This window comes from Callithrix jacchus, chromosome 13, assembly GCF_049354715.1.
Source record: "Callithrix jacchus isolate 240 chromosome 13, calJac240_pri, whole genome shotgun sequence".
Lineage (NCBI taxonomy): Eukaryota > Metazoa > Chordata > Mammalia > Primates > Cebidae > Callithrix > Callithrix jacchus.
The window spans coordinates 91,846,467-91,865,210 of record NC_133514.1 but is presented as its reverse complement, the minus strand read 5'-3'; the positions used below and the strand labels follow the sequence as shown (position 1 = coordinate 91,865,210).

Sequence of the window (18,744 nt, the reverse complement as noted above, 5' to 3'; positions counted from 1 at the left end):
CAGTCCCGGGACCTGGTGTGGCCATCACCCCATGACCCTGTGAACCCTCCCTAATGTCACCAGTTCTGGGGCCACCTGCTCATTTGCTACTGCCCTCACAGACAAATAGGAACTTGTGAGAGGAAATGTTGCTGAGCTCAGTCCAAGCGCACATACCCCAGTCCTACCACACACTCGTGCTGATAGAACCACTGGATGCTGGTCTCCACAGAGGAAGCAATGATCAGGGGTGGGGTTACACACTCAAAGGTGAAGGGGTATTGAGAGGGAAAGACCAAGGATAAGACGAGTCTCACATCACCATGCCTTCCCTCTGCCTAGAAGCCCTAGTGTGTCGGCAGACAGACTGTCCCTTTTCTGCTCCAGTTAAGGCCCCCCTCACCTTAACCACGTGGTTTGCTCGAACCCATTCTCACTACCAGCAATGACTAACTGCACTGCTGCAAAGGTTTAAGAACCTGGCCCCGGGGAGAAGGAGGAAAAGAAAAGTCCACAGTAAGTTCATGTCCACTTGGACGTGGAGAGGTCAAAGCACAGAGCCAGGCTGAGACCACGAGCCAGCCTCTGATCATGAAAACAGGAAGGGGAGAGCTGGTTAAACATAAAGCATGTATAAAACTATATTGGTCCATCGTAACCAGGGAGCGCACACATAAACACACACAAATCCAGCCACTCAGTCCTGGCCCCTCGACTGCCTTTGTATTTTCTATAATTAATCGGGCAAGGGTGGAACTTGGGAAAAGTCCAACTGTGGCCAGAACTCGTAGCCTTCTTGCTAGGAATAACTCACTGCACGCAGAGGGGCAGGGGGCGTGGCGGCGGCCAGTTACCTGTAGCATGTTGAGAAGCAGGCTCCGGAACTTGGTCCCCTCCACCATGAAGAGCGCCATCTTGTCGCAGAGCTTCGCGGCAGTGAAGGCGAAGCTGCGGTCCGACACGGCCTTCTGGTAGATGGTGCGCACGATCTCGCCCAGCATCTCCTCGGAGTTGGTGGAGTTCTGGGCCTCCTCCATGAAGGTGGTGAGCTTGGCGTCCACGTCGCTGCTGTTGTTCCGCATGCTGTTCAGGATCTCGATCAGCTTGTCCATCTTGTTCTGCTGGGGGGTGGTGGTCTCCACGGCCACTTCATCCTGGGGGTGTCGGAGACAAATGAACATGCCTCAGTGAAGCCGAGGTCTCTGTGCGGAGGTGGCCTGGTGGACAGAGGGTGGCCACCCCCAGAAAGTAGGACCAGGCCGACTTTCCTGGGCCTGAAGGCTGGTCCCTCTGGGAACCTCCACCAAAGACCCCTCATGCCCCCAAAGCTCCTTGCTGCCTGTTTTCTTGGCGCCTATGACATCCAGGGCTGATTCTACTTTTGGGCTCTGGCTCCTTCCCAGGATTCTCATATACATTAGCTTTTTTTTGTTTATTTGTCCATCAAATGTCTTAATCTAGAAATGACTGAATGGAACTTACGAAGGAGGAAATAAGATAACAAATATGAAATCAGGCCAAAGAGAAAATGAGGGCAGGAAGACTTGGTCAGGAAGGCAGGTCAGACCCCAAATGCCTGCAGTGGTGGCGAGAGGCGGCTCAGGCAGTTGCCACCTTGTCCCCCATCCCCTCAGCTCCAAATGCCTGAGGATGACTTGTTCTCTGGGCATAGGGCTCCCTGCGGGGACAGCCCTGGCTTTTTGTCCTATGGAGACTGTGCTGGTCTTCTGTAGACACATGCCACACACTAAGAAATCCTCCCATGTGCCACTAAAACAGCTGGTACTTCTAGGGGGGTATGACAAGTAAAAAGCCCTGCAGCCTTATGAGGTCTCACTGTACCTGGGACCAGACCAGGGGCTTGAAAAAGAAAAAAATGTCATCTTATTGTACTGACTCATTCTTGGTGGCCAAGAATGGGAGCAACTTAACTTTGTGGAGTGCGATCGTCTTGGAAGGGCAGGGTCAGGGTTGTGACATGAAATCCACGCTTGTTCTTCTGTCTTTGACGACAGAAGCTCTGGGCTAGGAGGCACAGACCAAGGTTCTTGATCCCACTCTCTGCCTCTAGCTGTGTGGCTCTGGGTAAGTGCTTTCACTCTGGGCCTCAGTTTCTTCACAGGTAACACGGCAAGGTTAGATGGGAAGATCTATAGCTTTCCTTGAGACCTTCCTTAGTGGATCCAGTTCTGAGGGCAGCTAGTCTCCCTCTTGAGAACCAAGTCTTAAGAAAGGGGTGAATCTGGGGTGAAGGAATAGGGTATCCTCGTCCATCTCCTCAAACCCATCCACCTCTTCAGGAAAGGCTACTCTGAATCCCTGGTGAAGTGAACAGGACACAGCTCTCCACCCCAATAGACATCTCACGCTTTTCCTGTCTCTCGAGAGGGAGAAAGAAAGCGTTGCTCTCCCTGATGAAAATCTTGTTTAGGATGTGGCTGGTGGCCACCTAGGATTTACCCTTTTTCAGAGTGAGCAGCTGGCGGAGCGGGGAGTGGCCCAGCCTGAGCCTAAGGCCATGTGTTCTTGGTCCAGGAGTTCAGGAGGTCTTACCTGAGAGGAGTCCTTGAAACTGATCTATAGGTGCTGTAGCTCTACCTTCTCTGTTCCATTCCCCCATAACCCCCTCTCTCCAGACCATCAGGGCCTCAAGGCAGGAATAGCAGTCTGCATATAGCATAGGAACTACCCACAAGAACACATCTGCACACATTATTTCATTTAACCTTCACAGTCTCGCGGCAAGGTGCGTAGTGTTATACCCATTTTACAGATGAGTGAACTGGGGCTCAGGGAGGTTAGGTGACTTTCCCAAGATCATCCAGCCAGTCAAAGGCAGAGGGAGGTCTGAGCCTGCCCAGCTGTGCTCTGAAGCCTGTGCTGTTTCTACTCTGCTGCCCTGCAGTTACATTTAGCAGCACTCTAGAGGACCTGGTGGGGAGGATACCAGGAGCAGCATCTCATCTTCAAGAGTAGATCCAAGAAGAGGTCTGACCTGCCTTATCCTGCCTGAGTGTGGACCTTGGGCCTGGCCTCTAGGGCAAGAGCTTGAGGAGAGATGGAAGAAGGGAGGATGGAGGAGAAGCCCAGAACGTGGAGCTCTATGGAAGCCTCAGGAGGAAGACTCTGCAGGCTCTGCTGCTGTGTGGGGATGGCTGTGGGCAAGCTGGCCTTTCTTAGGACAGTTCCTTTCTAGGGTGACCTTACCTGTGCCCTTGCTGGGCAGTGGGGTGGGGGTGGTGGGGCTAGGGTGAGCACCATGGAGTTAATGCTTCAAGGACAAATCCCCATCCCTCTTCTGGGAGTTTAGGGTCATCTCCACTTGAAGCTGTGGGCCAGGCCAGGGCCAGGGTGCAGGAAGAGGCTCCTGGGAGCAAATGTAAGGAGGCCTCACTCTTGGGTTCATGCTGGTGCAGGCGGGCACCTGCGTGATGCTGAGAATGGAGCCGCCTTACGGTCTGCACTGCAGAGCGCTCCCTGGCCTCTGGGAGATGAAGGCGGGAAAGAGGAAGGCTGTAGTCAGCCCTTCCGCACTCTGTGCAACTCACCTCTGCTCCCCATCCTGGCAGAGACCACTGCCTGGATGGTATTGACCTGCAGAAAAGCTTCAGTCCTTATTTCATAAGCCCCACATTTCCCCAAATGCCCTTCAGCACAAATGATTTCTAACCCTAGAAAATCCTCCGTGCACACCAACCCCTCATCACTCCCAGGCATGCCGCCTCTTCCCCCGACTCCCTTGGGCTGGGGGCTGGTGCCAAATGCCTACCCTGGGCCTCTTGGAGGCTGGAAAGTGAAAAGCACAAGTGTGCTGGAGGGGCTCATGATGGCCCTACCTGCTGGCAGCAGTGGACCAGTGTGGTGGGTCCCTACAGTCACCAAAGCCCCTGCTTCCCGGCGCGCAGCTCCCCAGACCCTCAAACCCACAAGGCTCTGCTCTGTGCCCACCTACCAAAGTGCCTACCTCTTGCTGTCGTCCCTGGTGCAAGAGAACAACAAAAATTCAATTACCGGTACCTTTTCCTTTAGCCTTCGCCGCAGTCTGTCTTTGGAAGACTGGAGCAGGGTAATTTTGGGCCGCTCCCCGATGCGCTCGGGAAGAATACTGTCTTTACGTTTTGTCTCGACCTCTGGCCCCCCTGGCTGCTGTGGAGGCAGCCGCTCAGAAGCCACCGGGGCCAGGGTGTCAGGGCTGCGGGGGGCCTCGAGGCCGCTGTGCCCGGTGGTGTCCCCTGCAGTGTCCTCTAGTTTTGGGCTCTCGATGGTCACGGTCTCTTTGGCATTGCGGTGTGCGCCTGCCTCTCCCTTGTCGCCCGGCGGGTGCTTTGTGTTGCCGTGGTGCCAGCGCCGGTTCTGGCTGTAGCCGTGGTGAGTGGGCCTCCCTGAGGGGTGGGGTGCTGAGCCCCCCTGGTAGGATTTCTGGTGATCCCTGTTGTGTTTGGCACTGCCTGGCTGGTGGTCACCATGCTGCTGGGGCTTGCTCCCCCCCGGAGGTCTCTGCTGCCGCCTGCAAACAGAAGGGGAAAGACAGAGAGGGCAATCACTGGGCGGGCCGGTCAGAGTCCCTATGCCCAGACGCCAGAACGGGAAGTCATTGCTTTGTCCATGTATTCATTCTTCCAGCTAACGCTTCCTGAGTACCTTCTTATGCGCCTGGGGACACAGCACAGAACAGCCAGACAGGCCCTTGCTACTGCAGAGGACCAAAGCCAACCCTTCACTTAAAATCAGTACTTTATTCACTTATTAGAATATGTGTGAATGCACACATGTGGAGCGAAATTAAAAAGATCCAGCAGCAGATACAGTGAAGCCTCTGTCATCACTGACAGCCTTTGGAAGCAGCCGTTCCACATGTGTAAATCTTCCAGACCTTCTACGCACGTCCCGGCAAAGATGCATACACAGCCCTGCTTCTTACAAGCACCTTCCTAGAATGACTGTTCACCATAATGCTTTTTGAAAAGTTTTATATCCCTTTCAAACAAATGTTTTTGAACATTGTCATTGTCACCCCACCCACAAACTAAATATGCTATAGGAAGTTTTTATGGGCTAAATTATGTCCCCTCCCACCCCTGAAATATGTTGAAGCCCTAACCCCCAATACTTCAGAATGTGACTGCAGTTGGAGATAAGATATGACGAATCACCTTTAAAGGGGTGATTAAATTAACCGAGGCTGTTGCAGTGGCCCTAATCCGATCTGGCTAGTGGTTTTATAATGAGAGGAAACGTCGACACAACACCAGAGAGGCTGCATGCCCAGAAGAAAGACCACATGGAGACACAGTGAGAAGGCGACTGTCTACAAACCAAGGAGAGAGGCCTCAGGAGAAACCAGCCCCACTGACACCTTCATCTGGGACTTCCAGCCTCCAGAATTGTCAGTAAATAAAACGCCTGTTGTTTAAGAAGCCCAGTCTGTGGGACTTTGCTATAGCAAGCCTAGCAAACAGATATGAAGGAATATTTAACATGATGGGTGTAGGTCAAGACAGGCTCATCTGCAATACTCTCTAAGCACAGGGAACAGGTATTAGTTATGCACCAGGAACAAGCTCCAAATGTTTTGAGTTGTGGCCAAAAGGCAGGCGAACGAGTGATGAGGGGCATTCTCAGGACCCTTCTGGCTGGCTCAAAGGCTGCTTCCTATCACGCAAAACACTGCTATGTTCAAGCTCCATCTTCTCCTCAGGGTGTTTTCCATGCTGCAACTTTACTGGAAGTGCAGTTGGAGCACAAGATAAGCAGGAATCCCTCAAAGGTTGTAAAAGGGTGGAAAGATTTTGCAGAAAGATGTTAACTTCTAAAGAATAAGCCTGCACCTCCTCAGTGACCTATCTTGGGTACCACAGACCTTCACTGCATTGCATGTTATAAACAAATTGTATTTATTTACTTACAACTGATTGCTTACATAAATTCAATTTTAATCACTTGATACATTTTTATCTGTGAAAAATCGAGGGTATCCTGGGTTGGGATTAAATGCATAATTTTTTCTTATGAAAATCAATAATTTTTTTAAAATTGAAAAGCAGCCATTGAAAAGCTTAGTGGCTCATTAGCCCCAATGGGGATGACAGTTGGTCCCTTTGACACCACCCTGGTGGGGGGCTGGGTACCTTGTCACAGTCTAGGCCCCTCATTGGGCCTCCGATGGAGTGCTGGGTGGGGGTGGGGCCACAGTTCCTGCACAGGTGTTTGGCTGGAGGAAAGGACTATTGCCTCACGTTTTCTGTCCTGCTAGGCTGCCACTTTCCTGGTGCTCTGGCTAGAAAGAGCGGGCTTTTGTTGGGACTCTGTTTGTCTTCTCGGGCCTCATGGTGTTTCTGGGTCTCCACTTTCTTTCTTTCTTTTTTTTGAGAAGGAGTTTTGTTCTTGTTTTCCAGGCTGGAGTGCAATGGCTCATTACGGCTCACTGCAACTTCCGCCTCCTGGGTTCAAGTGATTCTCCTGCCTCAGCCTCCAGAGTAGCTGGGATTACAGGCATGCACCACCAGGCCTGGCTAATTTTGTATTTTTAATAGAGACGGGGTTTCTCCATGTTGGTCAGGCTGGTCTCGAACTCCTCATCTCAGGTGATCCACCTGCCTTGGCCTCCCAAAGTGCTGGGATTATAGGCATGAGCCACTGTCCCCAGCCTAGGGTCCCTAGTTCCTTTAGCTCCAAGTCTGGGATACCTGAGCCAAGAGGAAAACCCAGGAACTCACCAGTGTGCCATTCTTCAGCTCCGAAGCTCCCTGACCTGTCTGTCTGGAGTCTTGTTAGGTTTGTTTTTATATACAGTGTCTAAGGTTTGGGGTCGTCTGTATTTACTTCAGTAATGTAAGAGTCATTATGAAATATCTGTAAGTCTGGTAACCTCAACTGAATCCTGCTGACTAGGCATGTCCTGGGCCATTTCTCAGGAGGCCTGTGTGGCATTTTTCATCCTTGGTATCAAAGTTCAATCTTGTTAGGTTCTGATTTACATTTCTGGGCAAGGGCACTGCTGGCCTGACACCTGGGTGGGTGAGGCAGCCCCTCCATTCCCAAACACACCCCCCTCCTCCCTGGCAGTTTCACTCCATATGGCAGGGTAGGTGCTATCAGCACCAGCCCCTGGAGAAGAGTTGGGCCCCATCAGAAAAGTGAGGCCCTTGAGTCAGGTTCCTCCCAGCAATTCCACCAACTGGCCTTCTGATTGCCCAGCCCAGCCCAGCCTGGCCCAGCCCCAGATGCCTGCGCCAGTGCAGAGGGCTGCAGTCTCATTCTGCAGAGTGTGAGCCAATCCCCTCTGGAAAACACAGAAGAAACTGTGGCTCGCAGACCCCCACTGGGTGCCATGTACCTCTGACTTTTTGAGAATTTTCCCTCCTTTAATTTCTCAATTACTTTCAACTAATTGCTCCTTCCTTTCTCTTTGTTCTTTAAATGTGAGTTATTTTTAAGCCCAGAGAGGAACCTTGGAAATTCCCTGGCAGATAATGATTGATTCTCACAACTTCTGTCATCCTTATTTAGAATTTTTGTGGCGCCTGCAGCTATGGCCCAAGAAACATCCCCAAAGGATGGTTGACCAAGCCCTTCCCAACATCCGTCTTGAAACGGCCTGGTTTCCCACTTGTCATATCAGGGATTTCCCTCTCCTCGACCTAGTGCACTCCTCCGCTTTCCCGCCCCCCACCCCCGCCACGGAAAGAAAACAGCTTCTGTCTACCTGGAGGGGAAGGAAGTAATTGCTACGTGGTTGGTGGTCAGGGGCTCCAGAAAGAAATCAGCTGGCTCCTGCAGGGCTTCTGCTTTTCATTCCTGGAAATCTGCAGGGACCTGGAATTCCACATCTTCCTGGTTGGAAAGAGCTTGGAGCCAGCCAGTGATGGCCAAGAGTACCCCAGGCCACTTGGCATTAGTGGGGGTCCTTAGACTCACTCTTGCTGGGTGGTGGCTCCTCTGTACATGTGAAACGCTATCCGTAGGTTGAAGGGGAAGCCAGGGAGTCCACCTCTAGTGTTCCCTCCTAATTGGGTGGGCAAGACTAACGGGTTCGAAAGAAGGAGGTCTTGATATGGAGCTCAATGGCAGATAGAATCAGCTGGGCGGACCCTGGGAGGGTGGGGAAGAGCCCAGATGTCACTGGAGGACGAGGCACTAAGACTGTCCGTCTGTGCTCCCTTTTCCTTCTTCCTGCACAAGGCCTTGCTTAGTTCTCAGGGGAAGTGATTGCTGGGACTGGCCAGTGTGTGCAGGCAGGCCAAGAACCTGTCTTCCCATTTGACAGATAAGAACTGAGGCTCCGTGACGGGCACTCCCACAGCAGAGGGCCTGCCAGAGGTTCCAGGAGTGGGCCAAGCCTGTCAACTAATCACAGCGCATTGCGGCCACCTCCCATCTATCTCCCATTCACTTTTAGATCCAGCCTCCTTGGCTGATGAACACTCAGGGACAAGGACCGCAGTGACCTGTACTAATGGAGAGAAAGGGATGAATGGCCACTGAGGCCTCGGTGGTGATAACTGCATGAGGTCCAAGTTCTTTGCCTGCGAAGAAGCCAAGAGGGCCGCTAAGGGCACCGGAACAGACTTGGGGCTGGGCCTCGTTCCCCAACAATGGAGACCCAGGCTTCACTGCTCTGGCCATTCACAGATATTTGTCAGCGGTCGTCAGCTGGGCCAGCCAAAACCAGCTCCTCTCTCTTCTGTGTTTGCTGGCGCTGGGTTTCATCAATACCTTCATTCGGGGGCCAGCTGGCTGCTCCCCATGAAACCTGTGGGTTTGGGATTTGGCTGGGCCAAGGATGAGCCTATTTTGCTCCCAGCAACCCAGCAAGGAGGTTGCAGTTGGTCTCAGACACATGGAAATGTGGATCCTGGGTCGGGAGACAAACTGGACACCCAGTTTTGCAGCCCTGCAAGCAAGAAGGGCAAAAGCCCATCTCTCTGCCTATTTCTGGGGAAGTCTTCTTTGGGTGAGGAAGAACAGCCCAGGAGCTAAGATTAATATTCCATTTGTGCTACGGGCAACACCTGCTGTTAGGACAATAATGCTTTTTTTTAGAGAATGGAAATTGTCAGTTTAGGCTTTTTCCATCGTTCATTTAGTTTATTCTTTCTTCTTTGGGTTCTGAAATCAGATGTCTTGTTTTACTCTAAGACTGCTCTCTTTTATACAAAAAAACAAAAATGTTCTCGGAACACCACAGCTGCATTTTGGGAGGTGGGTGTAGGGAGAATAACTTCAAATTGTGTTTTTTAAAAAAATTGTTTTCACAGTAGTCCAAATGGAAACAAATGTCCCTCTGTTCATTTTTTATTTCATAATCATTCCCAACTAGATATTCTGAGGGCCACTGACTTATTATGGTTCTCTCCATGTCGGACACTTTACCACATAATTTGTAGGTCTGCTTAAAAATTTCTGAAAGCAAAATTCCTAGGGCAAGTGGCTTGAAAACTATGCATGGGCTCATATTTCTTGCCTTCAGGAAAAGTGATGACTGCTTATTACCAGCGTTGGCACCTCCACCCCTGCCCACCTACACATGCCCCAAATGAGCTCTGCCTGGCCTGGCCCAGCCACCCGAGACAACGCAAGAGTTGCGGTGAGGCTAGGAGGCATGGGCACCAGAAGCTTCTCTGCAGCTCAGGGGTAGCTTGGCTGAGCAATAGCGTATAGAACCCAGGAAAAAAAGTCACCACACCCACCCCAGTTTGCAGAATGATGGGGAAGCTTAAAAAGGAAAAGTATAGGGGAGGGGAGTTTTCTTCCCTCTTGAGGGAGTCAACCAAGGGACATCATGGTATTGGCTGGTGAACACTCAGAGGCAAGGATCGCAGTGACCTGTACTAATGGAGCACCCATGATGTGTGCTGGGCTGAATCGGATGATGGGTGTCCCCTGCAGGACATTCCTTGCTGGTCTGTCTGGAGCCTGCAAAGAGCCTGGGTGCCACTCATAGTTGCGTGGGCTGGGTGATCTCACCTCTCTGTGTCTCTGTTTCTAGCTGTGCCGGTCCCCACCGCAGGGGCAGTTGTGAGATTACATGAGTTATAGCATGATGGATGAGAAAACCAAGGTCCAGGGAGGTTGCTTTGTTCTAGGGTCAACCAGCTAGTGAGTGGCAAGGCCTTCACAGGAATGCAGCTCTGTGTTTCTGCTGTAACATGCTATATGATTGGATTTAACAATTACTTACTGGAGATCACAGTGCTCTTTGGAGAACTGGGGCATCGCTACAGAGCTTAGGCAACTCACTGGCCCTAGAACTGCCAGAGCCATCATCATCATCAGGGCGGCAACAGCAGCACTGTATCGGCTGCTTCCTGAGCACTCCCTCCTAACAACCCTGAGAGGAGAGGACCAGCATGTGTCAGGAATGCTCCTGCCACCATGGGCGGCCAGCCAAGCTGCAGACTCTCCCACTCCAGTAGATTCTATGGCTCTCTTTGCTCAGAGTTGGATAAAAAACAATTCAAGATTGAGGTCTTTGCCAGCCTAGACAAAAGTTCATGTAAGAAATGTGGTATCTCACTGCATGGACTAAAAGCTTTAGAAATCACACGTTGACCTGGCCAAATGGATGCTCTGGAATAGATGAAAGGTCTGATTGGTACCTCTGTACCCTATAGGCAAAGGCTTTTCTCACCAACTGAAGAATGAATGAATGAATGAATGAATGAATAATGAATGACGCAGAGACAGGCTGTTCATTATTGTTTCATAACTAAACACATGCTGAGACTCTGCTCTGCCCAGAGGTTAATCAGAGATGTCAGTGGGATCGCCTGAGGCCACATAGCTCCTGCAGCCCTCTGAGAGAAGCTGAGGTGGAGGCGGGTGTGTGTGTGACAAAGCTATTCAGCTGTCCCTAGGGAGTCCCTCAGCACTCCCCTAATCCCATCCAGACCTGACCTTTAGGTCCAGACCTGAGCTGGAGCCTTCCCCAGCTCCCAGGGTCCCGCCCGAGCCCTCCAGCCAATATCATGATGTCCCTGATATGATTACAGTCTGGAATGCCCTACATCACGCCCACGTCTCTGCCACCAGAGTGTCCTGTGTGTGCCTCTGAACTGCTCCCAAAGCATCCACTTCCTTCAGATGAGGCAGAACTTTCTCTACATTTCCATCTCCCTTGTGGTCTGGGGCTGGGAGGCAGCAATGACTACAATGCACAGGGCTGCTGCCTTCATGAAGCTTAGGGTCCATTTGGAGAGACAGACGTGAATCCATTAATTACAGAAACACGTCTCCAGCTTCATCCCAGGATAAGAGTCATGAAGGAAAGAAAGCAGAGAGCAGCACAGGCCCATGTCCTACTTTGGCCTGAAGGCAGGACCAGCCACATAACAAGTGGAACCCTGTGCAAGATGAAAATGTGGGCCCCTGGTTCCAAAGCTGTTCAGAAAGTCAAGACAGCCACATCAGAGCATGAACCAAGTGCAGGCCCTGGACTTGGGCAGTTCACACACCCAGGAAGCTGGCCCCATCCTGAGGGTAGCCCTGAGGCCACAGGACTCAAACTCCCATCACAAGGATGCAGAATAATGGTCCGTAGCTAACATGTAGGAAGCAGTACAGTGTGCCAGGCATGACTTTTGTTTAACCTCAAGAGAGGAACTATTGTTCACCCATATTACAGAGGCACAGAAAGGGTAAGAAACTTGCCCAAAGCCACACTGCTTGCACTAGGCAAGAGCCTGGGTTTGAACTTAGCTAGTATGGCCCCCGAATGTGTGCCCTCAGCCACCACACTGAGTGTTCCAAGGGGTCAGGGCAACCTGCACACCATTGCTGAGCCACTAAACCCAAATTCAGAGGACCACAGGCCTCAGCCAAAGTCAGCAGGGAGGGGGCCGTGGGCTGTCCTGTGGCAGCATGTGGTGTGGAAGCAGGGGCCAGACGTGCAGAAGCAAAGGTGGAGGGCTGAGCCAGGGCCTGCTGGGAATGGGGAGGCAGGGGCTGGGGAGGGGAGTGCCTGGGAGGGCTCTGGAGAGAGGGCTGGAGATCCGGCCAGCCAGCCTTGGCTCCACTGCGTCTGGGGAAAACCACAGAAGCCATTGCAGCCCTCGGTTTCCATCTGCGCTGGGAGCAGCCCTTTCCCACCACAGTCTGCTGGTTCCTGTGGCTGGGGCCTGTGGGGCAGGGCTGGGGGGTTGTTTCTGGGTTGGCCCCTCTGGCTTCACTGCTGCCCTGTGGGGAAGAGAGGAAAGCACGCGGACTCCTGCCACCCTCCATCTTGGAGCTGCACAGAAGGCTGAGGGAAAAAGGCTTTCTTGGGGATATTTGATAGGGTTCTGAGCTTCACTCAACTGCGGACACATTTCTGAGGCCCTCCTCTAACCCCGCTGGAAAGCCAGGGCTCTCGGCCCACGTTGTTGCTCAGAACCAATTTGCTGGGCAGCTTTGGCCAACCACTCAACTCCCCGTGGCTCAGTATTCCCACCTGCAGAATGGGGAGCCAGCCCCAACTCAAGGTGTTTCTCAGGGTGGCCTCCCACCGACAGGACTCCTGCCTGGATCACAAGGCTAGTCTGAGGCTACAAAGACATGAAGCCTGGGGCAGCCTGCGGGGAACAAAAATACGTTATAAATACGAGGTATTATTTTTGTTCCAGGGTGAATCCGGCATTCCAAGAATCCTCAGCCTCAAAAGTTCTGAGGGAGCGTGATGTCATGGGAAGAGCAGGCGGCTGCCCTGGGGAGTCGCCAGGCTCCGCGTGAACTTCGTGGAGTGTTTCCAGGGGAAGGCCCTCGCCCTTCCACTCGGTCTGCCAAGCCCTGCTGTCTCCCAGATCTGGCCGTGGACCCTCGCTGCAGCCTGCTGGCGGCTCTGAGCATCCCCCCGAGCTTCACAATAGTTCGTGGGAGTTTCAAGTATGGACTTTGGAGCCAGATCCCCAGAGTTCAAATCCTGACACTGCACTTTCAGCTGTGCAACTTTGGGCAAATTCCTTAACTGCTCTGTGCCTTAGCTCCTTCCCCTGTAAAATGGGAACAAATAGAAAACCCATCTCATAGGGGTCTTATGAGTTTTAGAGGACTTGATATAAGTGTTACATTAGTGCTTGCTTGTCATATTATTGTGCTGTGGGTTTTCCAACCAATGGCGCATGAGTCCTCCAGCTATGCAGAGGAAGGGATTACACTGTGTACCCATAGTACAGATGGGAAAACTGGGGCTGTTTCAAATGTTAGGTCAAGGAAGAGACCCCAGAACGTCTGGCTTCTGACTCCTGTTCTAACTTTGGCATCTAAGGGTTAAGCTTTGGGCATAGCTTCCCACCATGAAACTTCATCAGCCAACAGTCATTCCCACCATCCCCAGGGAAATACTGCGACAGGGTCCTCACAGCTTCGGATCCACCTTCAGTGACTTCCTCTACCCTCAGCCCAAAGCCTGGCCATTACAGTCCATCGCAGCTAGCCTCAATACCATGGCCAATGGGCCTTAGCTGGCTGTCTGCCGTTTTACTCCCTGACAAGCTGATTGACCTGGAAGGGGCCCTCCTGGAAGTTGCCCTTCTCCTTGGCTATTTCAGTCTCACCATGTCGGTGTGCTGGAACAGCCCCTAAACTAGGAAAGCTAGGACCAAGGGGAAGGCACATAGAGAGAAAGTCGCCTCAAAGTTCTTTAAAATCCCAGGTGTGACAGATCATAAAGCCTGTCTGAGAAAGAGGGGTGGGGAGGAGTGGACAGTGGGAGAAGGCCCAGGGATGCAGCCTGGGCTCACTTAACGAGGGAGCTTTCTTGTGGGGAGGGGTGCCCCGCAACAGACAGGTCTGTCTTGTCTGGGGATATGGTGCACTTCCTGTCATGGGAGGCGTCCGATCACTGGCCAACAGTGCCCTATCCCTTACCAGTTAGCTATTGCCCATTCTGCAACCAGCACCTCATCCAGGAAGCCCTCCTGGACCTCAGCAGCCCTCTAAGGAGTTCTCATCTGGAGAGGCAGCCTGATATGGTGACAACTTGAAAGTGGGACACCCTTGGGTTCATATGCTGGTTTTGCCCTGGTCCAGCTGGGTGGTCTTGGACAAGTCACTTAACCTCTCTGTTATCTATCAATCAAATGGCCCTCACAACAGCTATGGTGGCTGTGAGGATGCAGTGGGCTGACCTCTGGGAGGTGCCTTCCCAGGAATGGGCCTGCCTTCATTGTCCCATGCTGTCCCACACCTCTGGGCTTCTGGCTTTCCTTCTACTCTCAGGGCTGGAGTGAAGGCAGAGTAAAGGTGTAGTGACACTTAAATCATTTATCCCTCCCTCTCTCCCTCCCTCCCTCCCTCCCTCCCAAGTCACCATGGTACTCAGATTTAACACGAAGTGGCCCCTACCTTCTGGGGACACACATGTTCCCTCGATCCTCACAGTAACCCGGGGGAGCGTTTTCCCCTTGGGAGTGGTTGAGCAGCAAGCCCCTGCAGGACCAGGGCCTGAACCGCCACCTCACGCCTGGGCTCTTTCACTCCAATAGAGTGCCCCATCTGCGCTCTTCCAGAAAAACATCCTCACTGCTATTTAAAACAATCTAGTAGGAATAACTGAGAAATGAAAAAGATCAGGCATTTTAATTTATCAAAGCCCTTCTTGGGACTGGTGGAAGGGGCTGCTTTCTCCATTACTTCAGCCTTTGATGGGGTGACAGCTGATGAGGACAAAAATCTTTTTTTGTTAAATTATTATGATGATGATTTCTTAGAGTCAGGGTTTTGGGTTTTGCTCTGTTGCCCAGGCTGGAGTGCAGTGGTGTGATCATAGTTCACGCAGCCTTGACCTCCAGGGCTCAAGTGATCCTCCTGCCTCAGCCTCCCAAGTAGCCAGGACTACAGGTTTGTGCCACCATGACCGGCTAATTTTTTAAAAAAAATTTTTGTAGAGATGGGAGTTTTGCTACGTTGCCCATGCTGATCTGGAACTCCTGGGCTGAAGCAATCCTTCTACCTTAGCCTCTCAGAGTGCTGAGATTACAGGCATGATCTGTAGCCCCTGGCCACAAAATCCTCTTAAACAAGCCGATTTCTTCTCTCCTAGACTTTCTGAAGGAAGTGTTTCACTTGGAGGCCTGGGCATGAAACCAAGTAGTGACCCCAGGACTCCAAGGTGTCAGGAGCTTCCCTGGGACGATGAACACACCTTGGCAGCCTGAGCTGTGTGTGGGCCGCCACCCTGCGGGTTCCAGTGGAGGCCCTTCCCCTGCCCAGCGCACCTCTCTATTTCTGGCTAGAGGCCCTCCATGCAGGCCTGCTTACTGGGGTTTCCCAAATTTCTTAGCCAGGAACACACCGGGGAGCTTGCTAGGGCAGGAGACGGGGTGCCAGAGGCTCAGCACTGGTTGGTGAGCTGGCCGACCTGTAACTTCCTCACCCACCATAGTTTATTCTCAATTCACTGAAAACCACATTTGATCCAACAAGTGAAGAATATTGCTTCTCAGGCTGGCCTCTCCCCTGAGATCTGAGTTGAATCACATACCACCTTTCAAGTCTTCCTTTGTAACCCTAAAATCTGATCAAATGCTGGTGTATTTGTTATGCGTAAGGGCTCAGGCAGTCACAAAGCAGCGTAACATATGGTTCCTGCCCTTGGGGATCTTAAAATCTAGCGGCAAAATTGCTATGTCTACTCAAAGAACCATATACCACAGAATGGGGCAAGACATGGGGTCTGGTGAGTTCTTGGGGTGAGGTTAGGGAGGGCTTCCTGGAGGAGGTGAGGTAATGGAAGAACCCACAGCAGAAGAAGAGTAGAGACACCAGCAGTGGTTGGGGGATGCAGATGATGGAGACAGATAAATAGTGGGGATGGGAGAATCCCCCTAAGACTGCAGAGGAACTCAGCTCTACCCTGGGTCAGGGGCCAGAGGGCTGGATTCGGCATTTTTGACCCAGGCCTTCCAAATCTCTGTTTCTGGATGAAGAGACCACACCACACTGAGGCCCCTCTCCTCCATCCATCCTGCTATGTGGCCATGACTATCATTTTGCCATGCTCTGACCTGAAACCTTTGGTGACAATGCTCCATCTCACCTTATTCCTGACTCCTCCTGGCCAGCCTGGCCTTCCTATCTGTTTACCAGGTAAGAGCTAGAGAGGCGTGCCACCATCATAGCGCTGCATTTGCTTGTCTCTGTGCCTGATCTTCCCCACCCATCAAGACCCTCCCCACATGCTTCAATTGGTATGCATGGAGTACTTCATTAGGCCAGCAAGCTGTGACCCTGGTGTCCCAAACATGAGTGTCCTAGAGAAGTGCAGCACAGGAGAGACACTTTGTTTTTTTTTTAAGAGACAGAGTCTTGCTCTGTTGCCAGTGGTGTGATCTCGGCTCACTGCAACCTCCGCCTCCTGGGTTCAAGTGATTCTCCTGCCTCAGCCTCGTGAGTAGCTGGGACTACAGGCGCATGCCATCACGCCTGACTAATTTTTGTATTTTTAGTAAGACGGGGTTTCAGCATGTTGGCCAGGATGGTCTCCATCTCTTGACCTTGTGATCCACCAGTCTCAGCCTCCCAAAGTGCTGGGATTACAGGCGTGAGCCAACGTGCGTGGCAGAGAGATTCTTTTCAAGAGAGAAAGTGTGGAGCCTGGGGCACCTCTGAGAGCGGGCAGGTGTTGTGGCTGGGCCTGGAGGCTGGAAAGCAGGGGACAGCTGAGCTAAATGTGCTAACCACAGGGTGATGATAAACCTTGTCTACATTCTTCCTGCCTTGGGCTGGCCCTGGGAGGGAATGCCAGGCCTTCTTGGGGAAAGGCTCCTACATGAAGCAAAGATGGGACACAGCAGAGCCGGCTGGGCTTCGTGGGTGTGAAGCTTCCAGGCTCTTGGCAGAGAAGGCTGCCAGCCGTCTCACTCGGTTAGCCCTCTCAGCCTGGCCGCCCTTCTGGGACTGCCTCCTCCAGTCACAACTTCATTACTGACAGGTTCGCTTGTCCCTGAAGGGCTGTTTTTCCATCCTTGGAAGGAGAGGAAATGTGAAATGGAGTTAGCTAGAGTAGGGCCTCCCCTGGGCCATGTTTTTTTCAGCCAGGGCTGGTGGAACTGATGGGCCGTGGCGAGGTGTTATCGCGGAGAGGACTCCTCAAGGCTTCATGCACAGCAGAACCCCCAGCCCAGCCATCTTGGGACATGGCTTCCCAGCAGATAGTTTCTTGGTCTAGAATCTTCCAAAATACAAGAGACCCTATAGCAGGGTGCTGATAACCTTCACGTTAAACACTACTCAGCTAGGAGTCAGCCTGTATATTCTGGGACAAGGACCCGCTCTCCTAGTTCCCAAGTGCTGGGGACCTGAGGCTTACAGCAGTGAGTTAAAAGTCAATGGAAGACTCCCTTATGATGAAAGACAACTAGTACATTTAGAAGGAATGATGGAATTAGAAAATCATTTGGCAACCACCATAAGAATAATTGTTTCAAGCAAGAATCATCAATGGAAGCTAGTGGGTGAAGGTTGGAAGAAAAACAGAACATTGGCGTAGCCTCAAAATATCTCCCCAAAGATATTTCTTAATTACAAAGGAAAAACTTGTAACTTTACAGTGGAGAAACTTGGCAGACACCACTTTAGCCAGGTAATTACAGTTAACATCACCAGGCAGGGGATTAAAGAATGGCATGTACCTCCTGACATGGAGCACTGGGAAGGTCACATCACTACGGTATGCATAACCCGAGTCCAATCATGAAGAAAGGCCAGAGAAACAGACGTTGAGGAACTTTCTACAAAAATAACTAGTCACTCTTTTATAAAAGACCAATGTCATGAAATATAGAGACTTAAGAATTGCAGTTGAATGCACACCACAGTCTAGGATCAATCGTTGGAGAAATGTGAGTAAGGTCTATAGACTCAATTTCAGTATTATAGCTATGTCAGTTTCCTGATTTTGACAATTGTATTATGGTTATGAAAAAAATGTCTTTGTTTTAAAGAAACACACTGTGAAGTATTTAGCAGTAAAAGGGCATCATTTTGGCAACTTACTCTCAGACGTGTCAGAAAAAAAATGTACAGAGAGAGAGAAGGATAAAATGCTAACATCACAGAAAACTGGGTGAAGGACTGATGAGAATTTTTTGTACCTTCCTGCAAGTTTTCTGAGAGTCTGAAATTTTGTCAGAATCAAAATTTTAGAAATAAGTAGGATTTAGTTAAAAGGGAGGAAGTGGAGAGGCGCCACTCTAGAAGAAGCACCAGGCTCAACAAAGGCTTGGTAGCAATTTTTCTTAAGTCAATTTCTTACGCACCAGGCAGACCAAATGAAATACAATAAAATTGACACAAGGGAGTCCTGCTGCACCTCGCAGGAGGTGAAACTGCAGAGACCCCTCGCCATAGGATGGCACCACCAGTATCGAACACAGAGCTCATTGTGCCATCTGTGTACTTGGAACTAATAGAGTTTTTAATGGCACTTGAGTGTCTGGGCACAGTCTGAAGGACGGCCAAACCCTGCCACATCTTGGGGAACCTGGAAGGGCCTGTGCACCAGTGCTCATCAGCAAGTCAGTTTGCCCTTTTGGAAAGTGCCTGTGGTCAAACTTCTCAAAGTAAGCCCTTGTTCTCTGGGGTGGGCCTATAAGGCACTTATCAGGAGACCTAGCCCTCAACAGGAGGGAAAAAGGATGGATTCTCATTATTCTTATTTTTACCTTCATGGAAACTGAGGCTGTTAAGAGGGTTGCCGCAGCTGAATCTTGCTTGATTCTTTGGGACTTGAGAATTCCTCTCACCATAATATTTTATCTTGCAGACACCCCCTTAAGTGTTTAAAGAATA

At 51.2% G+C, this 18,744-nt stretch overlaps 1 protein-coding gene across 33 annotated transcripts in view; it reads right to left on the bottom strand.

Moving 5' to 3' along the window:
* CTIF (cap binding complex dependent translation initiation factor) overlaps positions 1-18,744 on the bottom strand; it is a 322,513-nt gene that overhangs the window by 102,119 nt on the left and 201,650 nt on the right. For 17 of the 33 annotated variants that reach the window (XM_078348099.1, XM_078348094.1, XM_078348112.1 and 14 more), the window contains 2 exons: positions 3,991-4,486; positions 834-1,133 (listed from right to left, as the gene is read on the bottom strand). In XM_078348099.1, coding sequence (XP_078204225.1) covers positions 834-1,133; positions 3,991-4,486 — 796 coding nt within the window. The remainder of the gene's footprint in view (positions 1-833; positions 1,134-3,990; positions 4,487-18,744) is intronic. The other 16 variants (XM_078348100.1, XM_078348103.1, XM_078348104.1 and 13 more) reach the window with 1 other exon arrangement.